General features: G+C 41.5%; 1 protein-coding gene across 2 annotated transcripts in view; it reads left to right on the top strand.

Annotated features, from left to right (window-relative positions):
- Positions 1-19,093, top strand: part of LOC101536887 (zinc-regulated GTPase metalloprotein activator 1B) — a 56,148-nt gene that overhangs the window by 29,936 nt on the left and 7,119 nt on the right. Inside the window, exons 10-15 of one of the 2 annotated variants that reach the window (XM_055119856.1) lie at positions 2,637-2,693; positions 6,351-6,402; positions 11,675-11,743; positions 11,849-11,914; positions 14,858-14,987; positions 15,362-15,625. In XM_055119856.1, the coding sequence (XP_054975831.1) occupies positions 2,637-2,693; positions 6,351-6,402; positions 11,675-11,743; positions 11,849-11,914; positions 14,858-14,987; positions 15,362-15,435 (448 nt within the window). In that variant the 3' untranslated portion in view covers positions 15,436-15,625. Of the gene's footprint in view, positions 1-2,636; positions 2,694-6,350; positions 6,403-11,674; positions 11,744-11,848; positions 11,915-14,857; positions 14,988-15,361; positions 15,626-19,093 lie in introns of those variants that run through there. The other variant, XM_055119863.1, reaches the window with a different exon arrangement.

Genomic DNA, 19,093 nt, shown 5'->3' on the forward strand with positions numbered 1-19,093 from the left:
TGAAATTTTGTCAATGAACAAGTGAATAAATTCTCCTCCTTTGTTTCTTCAGAGGCTCGTGTTTATCAGTGTCTCTGAGAATTTAGCACTTTCTGGAATGTTCTCTTTGCCTTGCAGATTGAAATTGGATTAGGTTGCTTTTCAAGCCTCTATCACTCCTCCTCAATAGAATTCTTTCACTTTTTTTTTTTTTTTAAAGATGATACAATTCTGATGGTTTATTTTATTCTTGTCTGTATGTCTTCCTGAGGCTTCCTAGGCAATGTTTCGGGACTCTGGGGATCAATATGATGGTGCTGAGGATCATCAGGGCCACACTCAATAGTGCTCAGGGCTATACCCAGCATTGCTTTGGGGACCACATGATACCAGGAATTGAATTTGGGTTCTCAAGCATGCAAAGCACTTACTCTTGCCTTTGTCCCTGGCCCTTGTTTTATTTTGAAATTTTTTGCTTTCCTAAGTATTATGAAGTTGACAAGTGTTGACAGTATAATAAAAATCATAATAATATAACTACTATCAGAATGGATAGAAAAATTCTCAATTTTGAGTATTTAAGAGTAAAGAATAAAGGGTGTGTTGTCTTATTTTATTAGTAAGATAATTTTGAGGCATTTGGAATTTTAATGAAACAGAGACATAGAAGTTGGCATGGTTGTTGGTTAGAAATGCCACTCTTGGGCTGGAGCGATAGCACAGCGGGTAGGGCGTTTGCCTCGCATGCGGCCGACCCGGGTTCTAATCCCAGCATCCCATATGGTCCCCTGAGCACCGCCAGGGGTAATTCCTGAGTGAAGAGCCAGGAGTAACCCCTGTGCATCGCCAGGTGTGACCCAAAAACCAAAAAAAAAAAAAAATTAATTGCCATTCTTCTCTCTCTCTGACTTTTGAATTTTTAAAAATTATTTAATTTCTTTTCCCCCACCCACCTGACTTAAAAAAAAATTGTGTGGAAACTCAAAACCAGAATAACTGGTAATCAATTCAGCAAACTGTTTCTTGAGCATTCCACTAGTTACTAAGTATTTTATGAAAATCTGGGAATTTTAGCATTTGCTTTGCCTTTGAGACAAAGTCATTTGAGGGAGATAAACAAAAATCAATATATTAAATATTATTAAGATTACATGGGTGTAGAAGATGCATAAGTTCCTATAAAAATAGTGAGGTAGACAAGTGGTTATTTTTGATGAAGAGTTGGAAAACTGAGAAATTGATCATTGAGTATTTTTAGTATAGTATTTTAGAATAGCTATAAAATACAGTATTAAGGGGCCGGAGCGATAGCACAGTGGGTAGGGCGTTTGCCTTGCACGCGGCCGACCCGGGTTCGATCCCCGGCATCCCATATGGTCCTCCAAGCACTGCCAGGAGTAATTCCTGAGTGCAAAGCCAGGAGTAACCCCTAAGCATCGCTGGGTGTGACCCAAAAATGCAAAAAAAAAAAAAAATACAGTATTAAGTTGAAAAGAGAAAAAAAAGTCGTGGCTGAAGATAGGAACTTGACTTAAAGGATTTGAATGTTGTGATACAATAGAATTTTCTTCTGCACACAACAAAGAGTGAAGGATTTGCAAAGCAGTATGACACCGGAAATGATCAGTGTGGTATCTTTTGGGGTTAGTATGGTGGTAAAAGTGATTTGACAAAGATGGTACATTTGGGGTCAGAGAGAGTACAGTATATAGGTGTTTGCCTTGCACACAGCTGACCCAGGTTCAATCTCTGACATCCCATGTAGTCCTCTGGGCATCACTAGAAGTGCCACTGAGTGGAAAGCCAGGAGTAAGCCCTGAATATCACTGGGTATGACCTAAAAAACTCTCCCCAAAGATGCTAAGTTGACTTTACAAACATTCAGTGGGAAGTACCTGTCACTGGGAAAGCACCATCTGTTGGTTCTTATAGTTCCACCTGTTATGTCATGAAAGAGAGGAGGTGGGCCGAAAGAAACACAAAAATTTCAAAAATATATCCCAGCTGTATATTAAGTGTATAAGGGGATACATGTTTGTATACATATATGCAAAAATCCCCCACGTGGGGCTGGAGAGAGAGTATAGTATAAGGTTCTTGTCTTGCATGAGGCTGATCCAGGTTCGATCTTAAATATCCTATATGGCTCCCTGAGCACCTCCAAGAGTTAATTCCTGAGTGCAGAGCCAGGAGTAACCCCTGAGCATCAATAGTTGTAGTGCCAAAGCCAAAGCAAATAGAACACACCCACCTGTATACTATAGTATTACTCTACTTTTCTTTATTTCATCTTTCCATTAATAAAACTGCTTTTAATCTTTCCATTTTAACTGATTTTCTTCTTTTGGCTATACAGATATATTTGAAAAGCTCAAAATTTCAGGACTTTGAAGACAATTGAAAAAGTGTAGCTTATTAAAGCAATAAAGTAATTTTCTAATTTTATCTTATACTATTTACCTACTTCTTTGAATTATGTATATAAATTCTATTAAAAGTCTTTTACAATTAGCTATTTGTACCTTGACTGTTATTTTTATGTGCTTCCCAAGATAATATGAGATGCTGGTAAATTTTTCTATTTACAATTTTGGAAAAAGCATAGCATTTAAAAAATGTATTATATGTATTTCATGTCCACATTGTTTTTCTTTTAGAGTTAATCTCTCAAAAGTATTAGATCTTCATGCCTTTGACAGTCTCTCTGGAATAAGGTTTGTTTCTAATATTTTGATCACTTATTGTAATGTACTTAATTTATTGTTTCAGTAGTTATAGGAGTGATTCACAGTTACACATTTGGTTTAAGCTTACTATTAGTATTCGGGGATATGAAACCCTAATGATTATGCTCTTGAACTTTTTGTTAATTGGTATTTGGACAATACAAAGTACTTCCTTATAGAAATTGTACCATACATGGTAGAAAGCAAGAGACTACTTGTTAATATTTCTATGCCAACCTCTGCACATAATTCTTTCTAGAAGGAAATGCATGTAATACATAGTAAATGTTAGTTTGGGTATGCCCCACAGATATCTCCTTTTCCCTTAGTGAAAGATCATTTTTCTGTCTCTTTCCCTAGAGGGAATCTTTTTGTTGTTATTCCTTTGTTTGGGGCCACATCCAGTGGTGCTCAGGGCTTGCTCCTGTTTCTGCACCCAGAGATCACTCCTGGCAAGCTCAGGTGACCATATACCAAGGAATGAAGCCATGTTGGCTGCATGCAAAGCAGTCACCCTATGCACTGTACTATCTCTTCAGTCCCTGGGGGGAATCTTTTTTTTTTTTTCATCTTTCTTAGAAATTAGTGGGTTTTTTTTTTTTGTCTGTTTCTGTTTTATATCATCTTATCTTGGGGGCCCTTCTGGTGATTCTCTGCGAACTGGTTTGGTGATTCAATGTGAGCAGCATGTGGTGCTGCTTATTAACCTTTTAGGGATGGGTGGAGGGCACCACACAGCCTATGCTCAGGGATCATTCCTGGCAGTATTGGGGGACCATATGGTGCCAGAGTTTGAGCCTGGGTCAGCTGTGTGTAAGGCAAGCACCCTGCCTTCTGTACTGTCTCTCTAGTCCCCTTAAGCATTTTAAGGTGTACAGTTTAAGAGAATCTGGTGCCTTTGCATTGCTATGCAGTGCATCTACAGTACTTTTTATCATGCCAAAGATGAAAGTTTTTATCTTAAACTATTTAATGACAGTGTCCTTCTTTCCCCTCCTGTAGCCCCTGGCAGATACCATTCTACGATTTCTATCAGTTTGGCTACTTTAGATATTACATAAGTGGGGTCTTTTTTCTGACTAGCTTATTTCACTGGCTCTTTATGATTCATATTGTAATGTCTGACAGACATCTAAAAAGAAGAAGAAAATTCTTTGTGTTTTTAGACTAAAAATACTACACTGTATGGATATGCCACATTTTGTTTATTTACTCATCTACAGATGAACATTTAGATTGTGCCCACCTCTTGGGTAACATGACTAAAACTGTTATGAATATAAGTGTTCACATATCTTTCAAGATCCTGCTTCTAGTTCTTTTGGATATATGTACCCGGTGAGATTGCTGGGTCATATGGAAATTCTCTTTTCATTTTTTGAGGATCCACTATACTGTTATCCATAGCAGTTGCACCATTTTACATTCCCACCTATAGGCACAGAGTTCTGATTATCTCTATCTTAGCCAACACTTGTTTTCTGTGTTTTTGGTAGTAGTGCACAAAATTTTGTGGGTTTTGTGAACTTGGTTTGTATTTGTCTCAGTGAGCATCGATGCTGAGCATATGTTTAAATGTTTTTTGGCCATTTTTGTTTCATCATAAGAGAAATGTCTAATCAGATAATGCAGCTATCTGCATTACTTTTGTTGTAACTGAATTGTAATTCTTTATATATGATAGTTACTAGTCCCTTGTCAGATGTGTGATTTACAAATTTTTGTTTTCTTTTCTCTAAAGTAGACAAGTCTTAAAGCTCTTAGTTGTGGTGGTCTAGCTAATAGAGGAAAAGTGTCTTCATCGCTGAAGACAAAGGGACACACAGAAGTATGAGGGAAAAGGCCTTGCTGAGTTTCCCCTGACTTACAAAACTTGATCCTGTCCCATTAGATCTTTCTATGACTCTCCATGTTCCTTAAACCTAAAAACACTCTAGTTTAGGGACCAGAGTAAATATGAGTAAATAATACAGTGGGTATTGCACTTGCCTTCTTGCGACCTACCTGGGTTCAATTCCTGGTGTGCATATTGTCCCCCAAACACTGCCAGTAGTAATTCCTCAGTGCAATGCCAGGAGTAAACCCTGAGCATTTCTGGTATGGTCCCAAAACTAAACAACAACAACAACAACAAACCCACTCCTGTTAACTATTTCAAGGGGTCTATGTCTTCCTGAAGTTCCTCGTATTACATCAAGCTCTTAGCTAAACATGATTTTTTTCTCCTGGTGATCTGTTGGTCCATCTAACTTTCAGACTCAGGTAGGGACCTTTGAGAGTAGAGAAAGACAGTTTCCTCCCCTATGGAAGACCAATCATATCCCAACAGCCTTAAGTACTGAACATAGTTAATGCATTTTTAAGCATTTTCTAAGATGATCTTCTGTACTTGCTTAAGACCAGTTGTCATGCATTAGTGACACTTAAAGAAGTAGCTGTTAAGTGTGCTTTCTCCACCCTGTATAAGACCTATAGACTTTTTATTGTGCTTAGTTAGCTCAACAGTGAGAACCCTTTCATGGTCTATAGGCTGGGGAGAATTTGACACCTTCCCTACTCAGACCCCCAGTGACATACATTTCCCTTCAGTAGTTTTTCTATAAGCATTTTCTTTCTTAAATTCAGTGTTACTGATTTATCTTAGAGTTCTTTAAGGCAGATATCTTTCTGCAAGGTTTTAAGTCCTTTCCTCTTGTCAGCCTTCTGCCATTAGTGTTTAAGTGAATGTTACTGTTATAGTGCCATTTGATCTTGCTCTTTTCATATCAGATCAATACATTATTAAGATGCTTTATGTTTTCTATCAATCACTGATAAAAGACTATTTAGGCAGTACATGAAAACATTGATAAATGAAAATTTACTCTTCTAACTTTTGTTAGTAGTCAGATAAGGAGCATTGAGAGAATTGATAAAATTTTGAATAATATTAAAATCTATTTTCAAAGTCAGATATAGTGGAAAGGAAAATCAGTGGATTTAATGGTACAAATAGTATTGCTAAAGCTTAATTTTTTTCTATGTCTTGAGTATACTTATGAATGTATACATTTTCCAAAAAAGGTTAAGAAATCAGTTTCCTACTTTTCTTTGTAAGAATGTGAACATGTGTGGGGCTGGAGTGATAGCACAGCAGGTAGAGTGTTTGTCTTGCACGCGGCCGACCCGGGTTCGAATCCCAGCATCCCATATGGTCCCCTGAGCACTGCCAGGGGTAATTCCTGAGTGCAGAGCCAGGAGTAACCCCTGTGCATTGCCAGGTGTGACCCAAAAAGAAAAAAAAAAAAGAATGTGAACATGTGTAAGATTTTTAACCCTAAGAATCAGGGAAAAATCTCTTCCTTACTTAGTCAAAGGGAAAATCTCTTCCTTACTTGGATCTAAGAAATGTATGTGATTAAGTTAAATTGCAAGGTTAACAGGGCTGGAGTGATAGCACAGCGGGTAGGGTGTTTGCCTTGCATGCGGCCGACCCGGGTTCGAATCCCAGCATCCCATATGGTCCCCTGAGCACCGCCAGGGGTAATTCCTGAGTGCATGAGCCAGGAATGACCCCTGTGCATTGCCGGGTGTGACCCAAAATGCAAAAAAAAAAAAAAATGCAAGGTTAACTTAATCCCTGAATTTATATTTTTTTGTTCTTAGTTTGCAGAAAAAACTTGAATGTGTGCCAGCAACACAACCTCACCTTGATAAGGTAAAAAAATTAAAGAATTTAAAAAAAATAAACACTTATATAAATTGGTTCTTCTCTTAAGTTAGTTTTAGCAGTGGAGAAAGTAGGTATCCTTGCCACACTCCTGATTTTAGAGGGGAAGCTTTCAGCTTTTGCCAGTATGATGTTAGTTGTAGACTTGGGCCAGAAGTTGAATGCAAGACATGGAGCATGATTTACACAAACACTGCTTGGGCACTGTGGAGCTGGGAAATGTTTGCACTGCGCTGGTGGTGTCTGGGTGCTCTGCAGCTATACTCAGCAATGCCCGGGACACTGTGGTGCCAGGTATTGATTGACCTAGGGTTTGCCGCAAGTAAGGATATGCGTAACTCCTATAGTGTCTTGGACTGGCCTTTGCTATCTTGAGGTGGGCTTCTTCTGTTCCTGTTTTTTGTTTTGTTTCTTAAGTCATGTATGGGTATTGAACCATGTCAAAAGCTTTATCTGTAACTATTGTTAAGATTATATGATTATTTTTCTTTCCTTTTGTTCACGATTATGATCACGAAATCCCGTTAGTCACCGATTTCTCGGGCAGGCTCAGTAACTTCTCATTTCGTCCTTTCCCTGAGATCTTAGAAGTCTATCTCGACTCGGCCCTCCCAAGGATGTCACACTGGGGGCTCTTTCAGGGTCAGGGGAATGAGATCCAGCTTGTTACTGGATTTAGCATATGAATACACCATGGGAAGCTTGCAAGGCTGTCCCATGTGGGCAGGAAACTCTCAGAAGATTGCCAGTTTCTCCCAGAGGGAGAAGTAGGCTACAAGATATCTTGTATCTTCTGAGAGCTTGCTTTTAAGTCTCTCTCTGGATGTTGGCCATTGATGGGATTACACACACCTGGGTTCCTCTGCCGGTACCTTCATGCATGAGGCCTGTCCGAACGTGTAGAGAGGGGCCTTGAGCATGGCTGTAGCTAGATTCCGGCAGAGAGTCTCTTGCCTACACACCTGGCTGTCTTCCCCAGGGCCCTTCAGAAGGGATGGGCTCCAGCTTCCCTCCCCACCCCAAACAGAGCTCCCGGCAACCGCAGAACACCGGAATCTAGCTCCAGGCTGCTTTCCATAAGCTCAGGCCAAGCCTCACATATGAGTGAACATATTCTTGGACACATCAGAAGACACTCCCTACCTATTCTCCATAATTGCCACTCCATATTTGATGAGGTTCAGACAGTAGGCAACAAATCATAGAGGGAGCATATTTCCAGATATTTTCAGATATATAGACCAAAGCTCATATCACCCAAACTTTTTTTTTTTAATTTTTATTAAATCACCATGTGGAAAGTTACAAAGTTCTCAGGTTTATATGTCAGTTATACAATATTCAAACACCCATCCCTTCACCAGTGCCCATATTCCACCACCAGAAACTCCAGTATACCCCCTGCCCCCACCCCCTACCCCCTACTGTATAACTAATGAATTTCACTTCATTTTTTCTTTACCTTGATTACATTCCATAATTCAACACAAAACTCACTATAGTTGTTGGAGTTTCCAACCAAGAGAGACAGACCTACTACATTTGATAATTAGTTTTTCATTGCTGGAAACGAAGAGATATGTAGCCCCACTGCTACAAGTACATAACTCTCTCTCTCTCTCTCTCTTTTTTTTTTTTCCTTTTTCCTTTTCCCTTTTTTTTTTTTTCTTTTTCCCCCTCATCCCCCTTCCTGCGCCTCATAGTATGGTGTATGCCACTCCGGCAAGCGTGGGGCTTTTGCTTAGTTCACAGTCCAGAGGTGGCTGCTACATTAAAAACCTTCAATATTTCAACAAAAACTTACTGTTATTATTTGGAGTTCCCCCCCCCCCCCAAGTCAGACCTGTTCAAATGGAACCGTTTCACATTGCTAACAATTATAAATGTTAAGTTGCGCGGACGCAGCAGCATCCGCGCGGTTTTGGATTTCTGTATAAAGTCCAGGGAAAATTCTGCCAGAAATTACATAGCCCAGCTCACAGTCCCAGTGCATTGCTGTAAGAAGTCTCTGAATTCAAAGTCTCTAGGCGCAGAGTGTCCGATTCGCGCTCAGCGGCTCCAGATTTATCTGGGCCGAGGGCATGCCGGTTACGCCCCCTTCCCATGAGTTCCTGGGAGCCCCAAAAGTAAAAACCGAATACCTGTGGGTTTGGAGTCACAGAAGATGGCGCCTGCCACATGGGTGCTGCCAGCCCGCCGCTTTCCGTGAAGGAAGACAGGGTGGGGAGGAAAAAAAATCCACCCCCGGCAGCACAGAGTTGTAGCCCAGTTTGGTGTCCCAGTGCATCGCTATCGGATGCTGCGCTGGATGCCCGAATGTGTTACATCTTTGGAATCAAAGTCTTTAGGCGCAGAGGGTCCGATTCGCGCTCAGCGGCTCCCCCAAACTTTTTTTTTTTTAAATTGAATCACCACGTGGAAAGTTACAAAGTACTCAGGCTTATGTCTCAGTTATACAACATTCAAACACCCATCCCTTCACCAGTGCCCATATTCCACCACCAAAAACCCCAGTATACCTCCCGCCCCCGTCCCCCCATCCCCGACTGCATAACTGATGAATTTCACTTCATTTTCTCTTTACCTTGATTACATTCCATATTTCAGCACAAAACTCACTATTGTTGTTGGAGTTTCCCCCCAAGAAGGACAGCCCTACTACCAAGGAAGCATTTGATAATTAGTTTTCCATTGCTTAGAATGGAGAGATATGTAGCCCCACTGCTCAAAGTACATAACTCCTTTTTTTTTCCTTTTTCCTTTTCCTTTTTTTTTTAACCCCCTCATCCCCCTTCCTGCGCCTCATAGTATGGTGGATACCACTTTGCGTTTCTCCCCTAAAATGGGAAACAACCGGGAAAGAGGGATATTTCCTTGCGTGGCCACATGGTTTGGGATTTCTGTATAAAGTCCAGGGAAAATTCTGCCAGAAACTGCATAGCCCATCTCACAGCCCAGTGCATTGCTGTAAGAAGCTGCGCTGGATGCCAAAATGTGTTAGGTCTCTGGAATCAAAGTCTTTAGGCACATCGGGTCCGTTTCACTCTCAGCAGCTCCGCATTTACTTGGGCCGAGGGCGTGCCAGTTACACCCACTTCCCATGATTCCGTAGGAGCCCCAAGTGTAAAAACCATATACCTCTGGGTTAGGAGTCTTAGAAGATGGCTCTCACCACGTGGATATTGCTGCCGCCGCCATTTTCTTTTTCTTTTTTTTTTTTTTAATTTTATTGAATCACCATGTGGAGATGGCTACCACTTTGATTACATAGTTCTCAGGATTATGTCAGTTATACAATACTCAAACACCCTTCCCTTCACCAGTGCCCATCTTCCATCACCAACCCCCCCAGTATACCTGCCGCCCCCTCCCACCTCCCCAGTCCCCACCCTTGTAAGTGATAAGTTTCACTTCGTTTACGCTTTATCTCGATTACATTCCATGTTTCAACACACAACTCACTACCGTTGTTGGGGTTTCCCCCCAAAAAGAAAAAGACAGTCCTATTGCCAAAGAGGCATTTGATAGTTCTCCATTGCTAAGAATATAGAGATATTAAGTCCCGCTGTTTGTTACATAACTTTTCTTTTTCCCCCTTGCCCCGCGCCACTGAGTTCACGCCTGTTTAGTAATCGCCACGCTGCCTGACAAAGGGAAAAAAAACCGAAAAGGATGGTTATTTCCCGTCATCAGCAGGCGTGGGGCTCTGGCTTAGTTGATAGTCTAATAGAGTGTCTGCAAGCAGTTTCTGGAACCGAAGGTCTTGCGCTGGTATCGGCTCCGGCTCGAGATTCCACCAGCGTCCCACTGTTCCATGTACATAATTTTTCCCCTTATATCCCATTCCCACACCACCAGGTCTGTTTGCTTAATGGACATCACACTATGGTTGACGCCACGCCGCGTTTCTTCCCGAGAAAGAAGAAAATTTCTTCTCAGCCGGCGTGGGGATATAGCTTAGTTCAGTCTAGAGAGATGGCTACCACTTTGATTGCCTTCAATATTTCAGCAACAGACTTACTATTCTTGTTAGGATCTCCCACAAAAGTCCGACCCATTAAAAAAGGAACCATTACATATTGCTGATGCTAAGATGACATTAGGTCGTGCAGCCGCGGCAGCGGCCGCGCAGTTTTGGGTTTCTGTATAAAGTCCAGGGAAAGTACAACCAGAAATAACATCACTACAAACTTTTACCCTTTTATGGTGCTCATAAGATGGAGAAACCTAGAGAGAGGCTCGGTGTCTCCATTTTGCGCTCAGAAAGCCGAGGACCCTGCGCTGTGCTCGGGAGGAAGGGGTTGAGAGAGAGAGGTTAAAAGAATTGGGGGATGCCTGGTTTCCACTGTTTCAGCCCGCCGTGGGTTCTCCAATCCCGTGCCGGAATTAGTTCAGTGGGCTGCTTGGAGTCCAAGGGCGCCTCCTTGGGCTCTTCCATCATGCTCGCTCCGCAGCAGGGTCCAAAGGGCCGCCGCCATTTTCTGTACAGAAAAACAGGGATATCACCCCAACTTTTAACAGCATGTTAGTGATATCCTATAGAATATTTTAATGACTTCTGCCAAAATAGAACAATCTTCACACTGTTTTCTATATGAACACTTCTTTGTAAGCATGTTTAGCAGTTCTTTATAACAGACAATACAAAATATATTATTTTGGTTGTTTGGGGTTTGGGATGGAAACTTCCCAAATTTGGTGGTGGAAAGGTGTAATGGTGGTTAGATTGGTGTTTGAATATTAAATATAGTCAAATACTGTGAACTAACTTATAAAAAAAATAAATAAACAAGTAAATAAATAAAAAGAAAATAGACTTTCTGGAGCTGGAGTGATAGTAAAGTGGCTAGGTTGTTTGTCTTGCATGTGGCTGACTCAATTCGATCCCCAGCACCACATATAGTCCTCAAAGCCTGCCAGGAATGATCCCTGAGCACGAACGAGGAGCACTGCTGGGTGTGGCCCAAAAACAAACAAATAAAAACAGAATTCCTGATTAAAAAAACAATCAGCAACTATCATGAGAAAGATACCCAAGTTCCAATAATGCATTTCTTTTCACATGGCTTCAAATAGCACTTGCTTTGCACGCAGCTGACCTGGTTAGGTCCCCAGACCCTCATGCTGCACTGAGCACTCCCACTGAGCACAGAGCTGGGAACTGCTCCCCAGCACTGCTGGTTGTACCCGCAAAGGACCACTCTCCCATATACTGACACTGGTACAGAAAATTCACTATTGATTCTCTCTTGATTTGCAGAGTATTGTTACAGTCACCTTTGAAGTCCCAGGAAATGCAAAGGAAGAAAATCTCAATATATTTATTCAGGTGTGTGCAGTTGTCAAAAGATTGATGATTTGTTGCCTTTTTGATGACATAGCTGTGACTGGTATTACTGACGATTGGTCTTGTTAAAATATTCACATGATACAGAATCTTCTCTGGGAAAAGAACGTGCGGACCAAGGATGGCGCCTGCATGGAGGTCATACGGCTAAAGGTGCGGCACCCTTATTTGGCTGTTTTCTCACGCTTTGTTAGGTCTTGAACAGAGCCAAGCACTGTTTAGTACAAATAGACCTTCACCTATTTTTGTTTTTCTGTATCTCCACTGCTGAGCACAGCTTTGGAAATCACAGCAGAAAGTATGGTTTCTCTGTCCAGCTTTGTTTTGTGCAGCAGCCTGTGTGCTGGGAGTCACTCCCAGGCTCTCCTCCAAGTCTCAGGGCAGTTTTCTGTTTTAGCTTGGTCAGAGAAAACTGAGCCTTAGCAGAAACAATATTAGAAATCTTGCAGCATCTGAATCTTAGGCTTCTTGATGCTTTTCACAGACAATAAACACGTGTCATACAATTAAAAACAAAAAGAAGAAGAAATAGAAGAGTTCTGTTCTTGGGACCAAAGAGATAATACAGTGGGTTGGGCTCTTGCCTCGCAAGTGACTGACCCAGGTTTGATCCCCAGCACTGCCTGTGGCCCCCTGAGGCCTCTAGGAGTACCACTGAGCACAGAGCCAGGGTAAGCTCTGAGCACTGCTGGGTATGCCCCACTGCCCCCTTAAAAAAAACTTTGTTTGGAAACTCAGATTTCTTCACATATTTCCTAAGTATTTATGACACGAGATGTGTCCTTCCCCCCACCTCTGGGAGTTGCTTGTCTAGCTAGATTGCCTTTGACAAGGCCTTATGACCACTTTTATAATTCCAGAAGCTACCTGTGGCATATTCAGTATGCCACAAACAGTAACAACAAGTCCCATAATGGAGATGTTAATGGTGCCCGCTTGAGCAAATCGATGAACAACGGAACAACAGTGCAGTACAGTGCGGGATCCAGGGCTGAGATCTCCAAGGCTGGAAGCACATACACATAAAATAGTTTTTATTGATTTTATCATATGTGAGTTCAAAAAGTGTGGGTGTGGGGAATGTGTGCATTTGGTGGCTGAGAACTGCCTCCCAATGCCGACCAAAGGTGCCAGACAAACAAAGGAACAGGAAATCAAAGAACAGGGCCGCAGGCTGGGCGGCAATCAGGGACCCTTTATTCTTATTCTCTCTCTTCTCCTTTACTTTGTAGTTTTATAGAGATCATGAAGGGGGGGTACCCATATGTGGGGGTGAACATAACAATAAACAGATGTAAAGCCCCTCAGCAGGGGAAGTTCTTCTAGGAGATTAACTCAGGGACAAAATCTCATCTGGAGGTTCAGCACTCTAGATTACCAGGAGATCTGCTCAAGGGTGGGATCCCATCTTATGGGAATATTGCCTTCTCCTTTCCACAGCTAGTTATCCATTTAAACAATCCTATTCAATTTACTTCTTAACAATATTTCTAATCATTATGTATGAACACGGTAAGAGATATATTAGGCTTAAAGGTTGGCTTTTCCTGGGTACATCTCACTTATATCCCAGACTACAGTCCTCAGGTCAGGTTAGTCTTTCCTAACCCCATCAAGATCCTTATTCAGTTATTTCTTACTGGGTCATGACAGAGTTTGTTCCAGGACTGTGTGCTTAGTTAGTATTATTCTTAGCTTGTCCATTTTTGATGCCAGGGTAGCTTATAGCTTACCCTAGGTCCATCCTTGTCCCTCACCAGGACCCTCTTTTGGGGGTGTTAGGAAGTAAGGGCAAACCAAGTAAATATAACAGCCCAGGAATAAATATTATTCAGAGTCAATTAACCCCCATGTTACAAAAGTGTAGCATCAACTGTCTTCCTGAGTCTATGTCACTGTCACTGTCATCCCGTTGCTCATTGATTTGTTCGAGCGGGCACCAGTAACGCCTCTCATTGAGAGACTTATTGTTACTGTTTTTGGTATATCCAGTATGCCACGGGTAGCTGCCAGGCTCGGCCTCGCGGGCTCGATATTCTCGGTAGCTTGCCGGGCTCTCCAAGAGGGGCGGAGGAATCAAACACGGGTTGGCTGCGTGAAAGGCGAATGCCCTACTGCTGTGCTATCACTCCAGCCCTCAGTCTATACAAAAGGACATTGCTGAACCATGCAAAGGAAATAAAGGAAAGAGAAAAGCAAATCTAAGCTCCCTGTGGGAGGAGCAAGGACAAACCAATGTTATCCAATAGTTATTTCCACTTATTATACCCCATTCAACTGTCACTGTCATCCCATTGCTCATCTATTTGTTCGAGTGGGCACCAGTAAGGTCTCCATTGTGAAACTTGTTAGTGTTTTTGGCATATCGGATGCGCCACGGGTAGCTTGCCAGGCTCTGCCGTGCGGGCTCGATACTCTAAGTAGCTTGCCGGACTCTCCGAGAGGGGCAGAGGAATCGAATACGGGTCGGCTGTGTGAAACGCGAACGCCCTACCCCATTCAAAATAAAAAATATTACTAAATTCTTTAATTTCTTAAATCTTCCTACTAAAACACTGAAAGAAATATAAAATCCTTAAAAGCAGAATAAAAGGGGTCAGAGAAATAGTACAGGGAGGTAAAGGCACTTGCCTTGTACATAGCCAACCCAGTTCAAACTCTGACATCACATATGATTCTTGAGCATTTCCTGGCATGATCCTTGAGCACAGAGTGAGCCATGAGTAAGCCCTGCAGTCCTGGGGGCCCAGCCCCCAAATCGAATGATCAGCAGAATCTTACGAAAACATAATGTCATCCTTTTGTGATTTATGATTTTGACTTTGCTGTGTGAAATCTGAGAGAATCACCTCCTATGTATTCATTTTATCATTAAAGGGAGATTATGTAAGAGTAAATGGGTACAGAAGCTCCCCCCAGCTTTTTTTTAATTGGAAGCTTTAGGTAATGATGCATGTATGACTCAAATTAAGTAATTTTAACAGCGTCGTTATGAGTTGACATTTTAAGATGGAGTAAGAACAATCTATTCACTTTGGTGCTCCAATTCTGTTTTTAAATTCAAACTGACGCTCTGAGTTCATTATCTCTGAACAGGGACTGGTGTCAATCAGAGACAAGCCACAGCAAGTGATTGTCCAAGGTGTCCATGAACTGTATGACCTGGAGGAGACTCCGATATGCTGGGAAAATGACACTGAGAGAATAAACCGATTGGTTTTTATTGGTAAGTGACGGTTACATTTCTCAGCACAGTGTAAACTATATTTCAGAGTGATGTGTGATGGTCCATATGTCACACTAACTGACCAGAACACTTGCAAACCTACATAAACTTGTGACTAATATGTCTCTCTTAATCTTAAGTGATAACATTCATAAGATTGATTGGACCTTTTACTCTTCCGTTTCAAAAAAACTGATGAACCCAGGAGCCAGTTTGATTTCAAGGGAGTCAATTTTAAAGTTAAGGAAGGAATCACTCAGAATTATCTTTTTGTGAATTTCTAGGATCATCAAACATGAATGATTTGGAATTTATAGGTGTACTATCATTTCAATAATTTCATATAACCACCCCACATTTTGTTCTGTTTGCAGGCAGGCATTTAGATAAAGATATCCTTAAACAACTGTTTACAGCTACTGTGACAGAAACGGAAAAGCAGCGGTGAACAGCATATCAGAAAGAAGATCAAATCGTTCTTTAACACTAGAGGATTTCTTATGAAAAGGGTTGGATGAAAAATTGGGTAGAAGCTTTCTACTGGTCATATTTTAGGCATTCTGCTTCTGTTATATACTATGAAGTCTGTTGTACTTAAAATAGTATTTATTTTATAGAATAAAACATTGTAATCAGTATGTAAAGCATTCGATATTCATACAATAAAATTTTTCCTCTGAATGGGACCAGAGTGATAGTATAGTGGGTAAGGCACTTGCCTTGCACGCAGCTGACCTGAGTTCAATCCCTGTGGTAGCACTGCAGTGTAGCACTGTTGTCCGGTTGTTCATCGATTTGCTCGAGTAGGCACCAGTAATGTCTCCATTGTGAAACTTGTTACTGTTTTTGGCATATCGAATACGCCACGGGTAGCTTGCCAGGCTCTGCCATGTGGGGGGGAATACTCTCAGTAGCTTGCCGAGCTCTCCGAGAGGGATGAAAGAATTGAACCTGGGTCGGCCTCATGCAAGGCAAACAGGCTACCTGCTGGGCTATCGCTCCAGTCCTGTGGTACCAGGAGTAATTCCTGAGTACAGGCCTAGAAGTAACCCCTGATCACAGCCAGGTGTGGCCCAACTCCCTACCCCCTGCAAATATACATATCCTCTGAAGTGTGTGTGTGTGTGTGTGTGTGTGTGTGTGTGTATGTGTGTGTGTATATAAATATATTTGATGGGCAGTTCTTTTATAGAACTATCTTTGAAATTTGTTTTTGAAATTTACATATGCTGAATTTCTGACCCACGGAAATCAATTATAATAATGATGAAAATTGGCAAGGTGCAAAAATTCAAATATAAATGCAGAGGGCTTTGGATAATGTTATGTAATTAAGTGGTTGGTGTATAGTATAGAACCTTTGTCCTGTTCCTACAAAAGACTTGGTTCAGCACAGCTCTCTTTAGATTGTAAGGAAAAAGCATTAGATGGAGTTTAAAAAAGAAATTTCCTAAAAGTTGTTAAATATCCTGTCAAATACATGTCCATGTCAAGTGGATTTTATAACTTGTCTTCCCTCCAAGACTTTAAATATCTGAAATGCATCGAGTGATTAGAAGTAGCCTGATTATCTCTCTTCCTTCTCCAGCATTCTGTATCTTTTTTACATAACTTTAAAAAAAATTTTTATTAGTGAATCACCGTGAGGTACAGTTACAGACTTATGAACTTTCATGTTTGCATTTCGTTTACATCCCTCCACCAGTGCCCATTCTCCTCCATCAATGCTCCCAGTATCCCTCCCATCCATAAGGTACATTGAAGACAAGGTCGGAAAAACCCTCCATGAAATTGAAGCCAACGTTATCTTCAAAGATGACACACCACTGGCCAAGGAAGTAAAAACAGAGATAAATAAATGGGACTATCTTAAACTAAGAAGCTTCTGCACCTCAAAAGAGACAGTGACCAAAGTACAAAAACAGTCTATAGAACGGGAAAAAATATTCACCCAATACCCATCCGATAAGGGGTTGATATCAAGGATATACAAGGCACTTGTTGAACTCCACAAGAAGAAAACTGCCAATCCGATCAAAAAATGGGGTGATGAAATGAACAGAAACTTTCTCAAAGAAGAAATCCGAATGGCTCCGAGGCACATGAGAAAATGCTCTACATCACTAATAATCAGGGAGATGCAGATCAAAAGAACAATGAGATATCATCTCACACCACAGAGATTGGCCCATATCCAAAAAAAAAAAAGCAACTGGTGTTGGCGAGGATATGGGGAGAAAAGGACTCTCCTTCACTGTTGGTAGGAATGCCGACTGGTTCAGCCCTTTTGGAAAACAATATGGACGATTCTCAAAAAATTAGAAATTGAGCTCTCATTTGACCCAGCAATACCACTCCTGGGAATATATCCCAAAGAGGCAAAAAGGTATAGTAGAGATGACATCTGCACTCATGTTCATTGCAGCACTGTTTACATAACTTTTTAAAAAGTATTTTTAGGGGCTGGAGAGATAGTACAGTGGGTATGGCATTTGCCTTCCATGCGGCCAGCCAGGTTTGATCCCCAGAATCCCATTTGGGGCACCTTGAGCTAGAGGTAATTCCTGGGTGCAGAGCAGGAGTAACCCCTGAGCACCTTGGGGGGTGCCACCTCTCCCCCCAATTTTAAAATCATTTTAATGTGAGGAAATTTTTTTCTTTTGTACTATTGTGGGTCTCAGGACTTCCTTCCTTCCTTCCTTCCTTCCTTCCTTCCTTCCTTCCTTCCTTCCTTCCTTCCTTCCTTCCTTCCTTCCTTCCTCCCTCCCTCCCTCCCTCCCTCCCTCTCTCTCCCTTCTTTCCCTTCCTCCCTCCCTCTCCTGGCTTAACGCTCTGAGGTTGCTCTGACCAGTTCTTATGGGCACTGTGTGGTGCCAGTGATAGAACCTGGGAACCCTGACTTGCTTTTCAAGCCTGTGTTTTCCCTTGAACATATATATATATCTCACTTGCTCATCTCTCTTTCTTTCTCCTCTCTGGAGAAGACTGTGTTCCCTCTTGAACACATTTTTTTCCTCCTTTTTACATAATTTTTTTTCCTTCTTTTTTATATTTTTGACTCCAGTGAGATATAGTTACAAAGTTGTTCGTGATTGGATTTCACCCATACAGTGTTCCTGTACTCATTCCTTCAGTCCCTTCACTGGTATACATTTTCTGCTATTCATGTCACCAGTTTCCCTCCTGCCACCAACCCAACCTGCCTCTGTGGCAGACCTTCTCTGTCTGTCTGTCTGTCTGTCTGTCTGTCTGTCTCTCTCTCCTCCCCTTCCCCTTTATAGGCACATATTTCTAAGAAAGTTTTGTTCAATAAAAACTATCTTACTTCAATAAAATCTTTCACTGAAACAAAAAGCATGGACATCCCTCTTGAGGTATCTCCCAGACCCTTACATAATTTCTTTATACTCTTCATCCATTTGCCTCTGAATCCTTTCTCCTGATTTGTGGTGAGAGAATATATGCTTCTTTTCTTTTTTTTTTTTAATTTTTAAAATTTTATTAAATCACCATGAGATAGTTACAAGCTTTCATGTTCGGGTTACAATCTCACAATGATCAAACACCCATCCCTCCACCAGTGCACATTCCCCACCACCAGTATCCCGGGTATATCCCCCCTTTCCCACCCTCCCCCTGCCTCTATGGCAGACAATATTCCCCATACTCTCTCTACTTTTGGGCATTATAGCTTGCAACACAGACACTGAGAGTTCATCATGTTTGGTCCATTAACTACTTTCGGCATGCATATCCCATTCCATCTGGTTCCTCCAGCCATTATTTTCTTAGTGATCCCTTATCTATTCCATCTGCCTTCTCCCCTCTGCTCATGAAGCAGTCTTCCAGCTATGGGGCAATCCCCCTGGCCCTTGTATCTACTGTCCTTGGGTGTCAGCCTCATGTGATTTTATTTTATACTTCACAAATGAGTGTATATGCTTATTTTCATGACAGTAAATTGCCCCACAGGAAGTCTTCTGGTTTTCCAGTCAGATCTGAACTTTAATTCTGGTTTTACTGTATTTTGGGCAAGATATTTTCTCTGATATCAGTTTCCTTGTTTATAAGGTAGTAAGTGATAATAGTGATAGCATTGATTGTTA

This window comes from Sorex araneus, chromosome 1, assembly GCF_027595985.1.
Source record: "Sorex araneus isolate mSorAra2 chromosome 1, mSorAra2.pri, whole genome shotgun sequence".
NCBI lineage: Eukaryota > Metazoa > Chordata > Mammalia > Eulipotyphla > Soricidae > Sorex > Sorex araneus.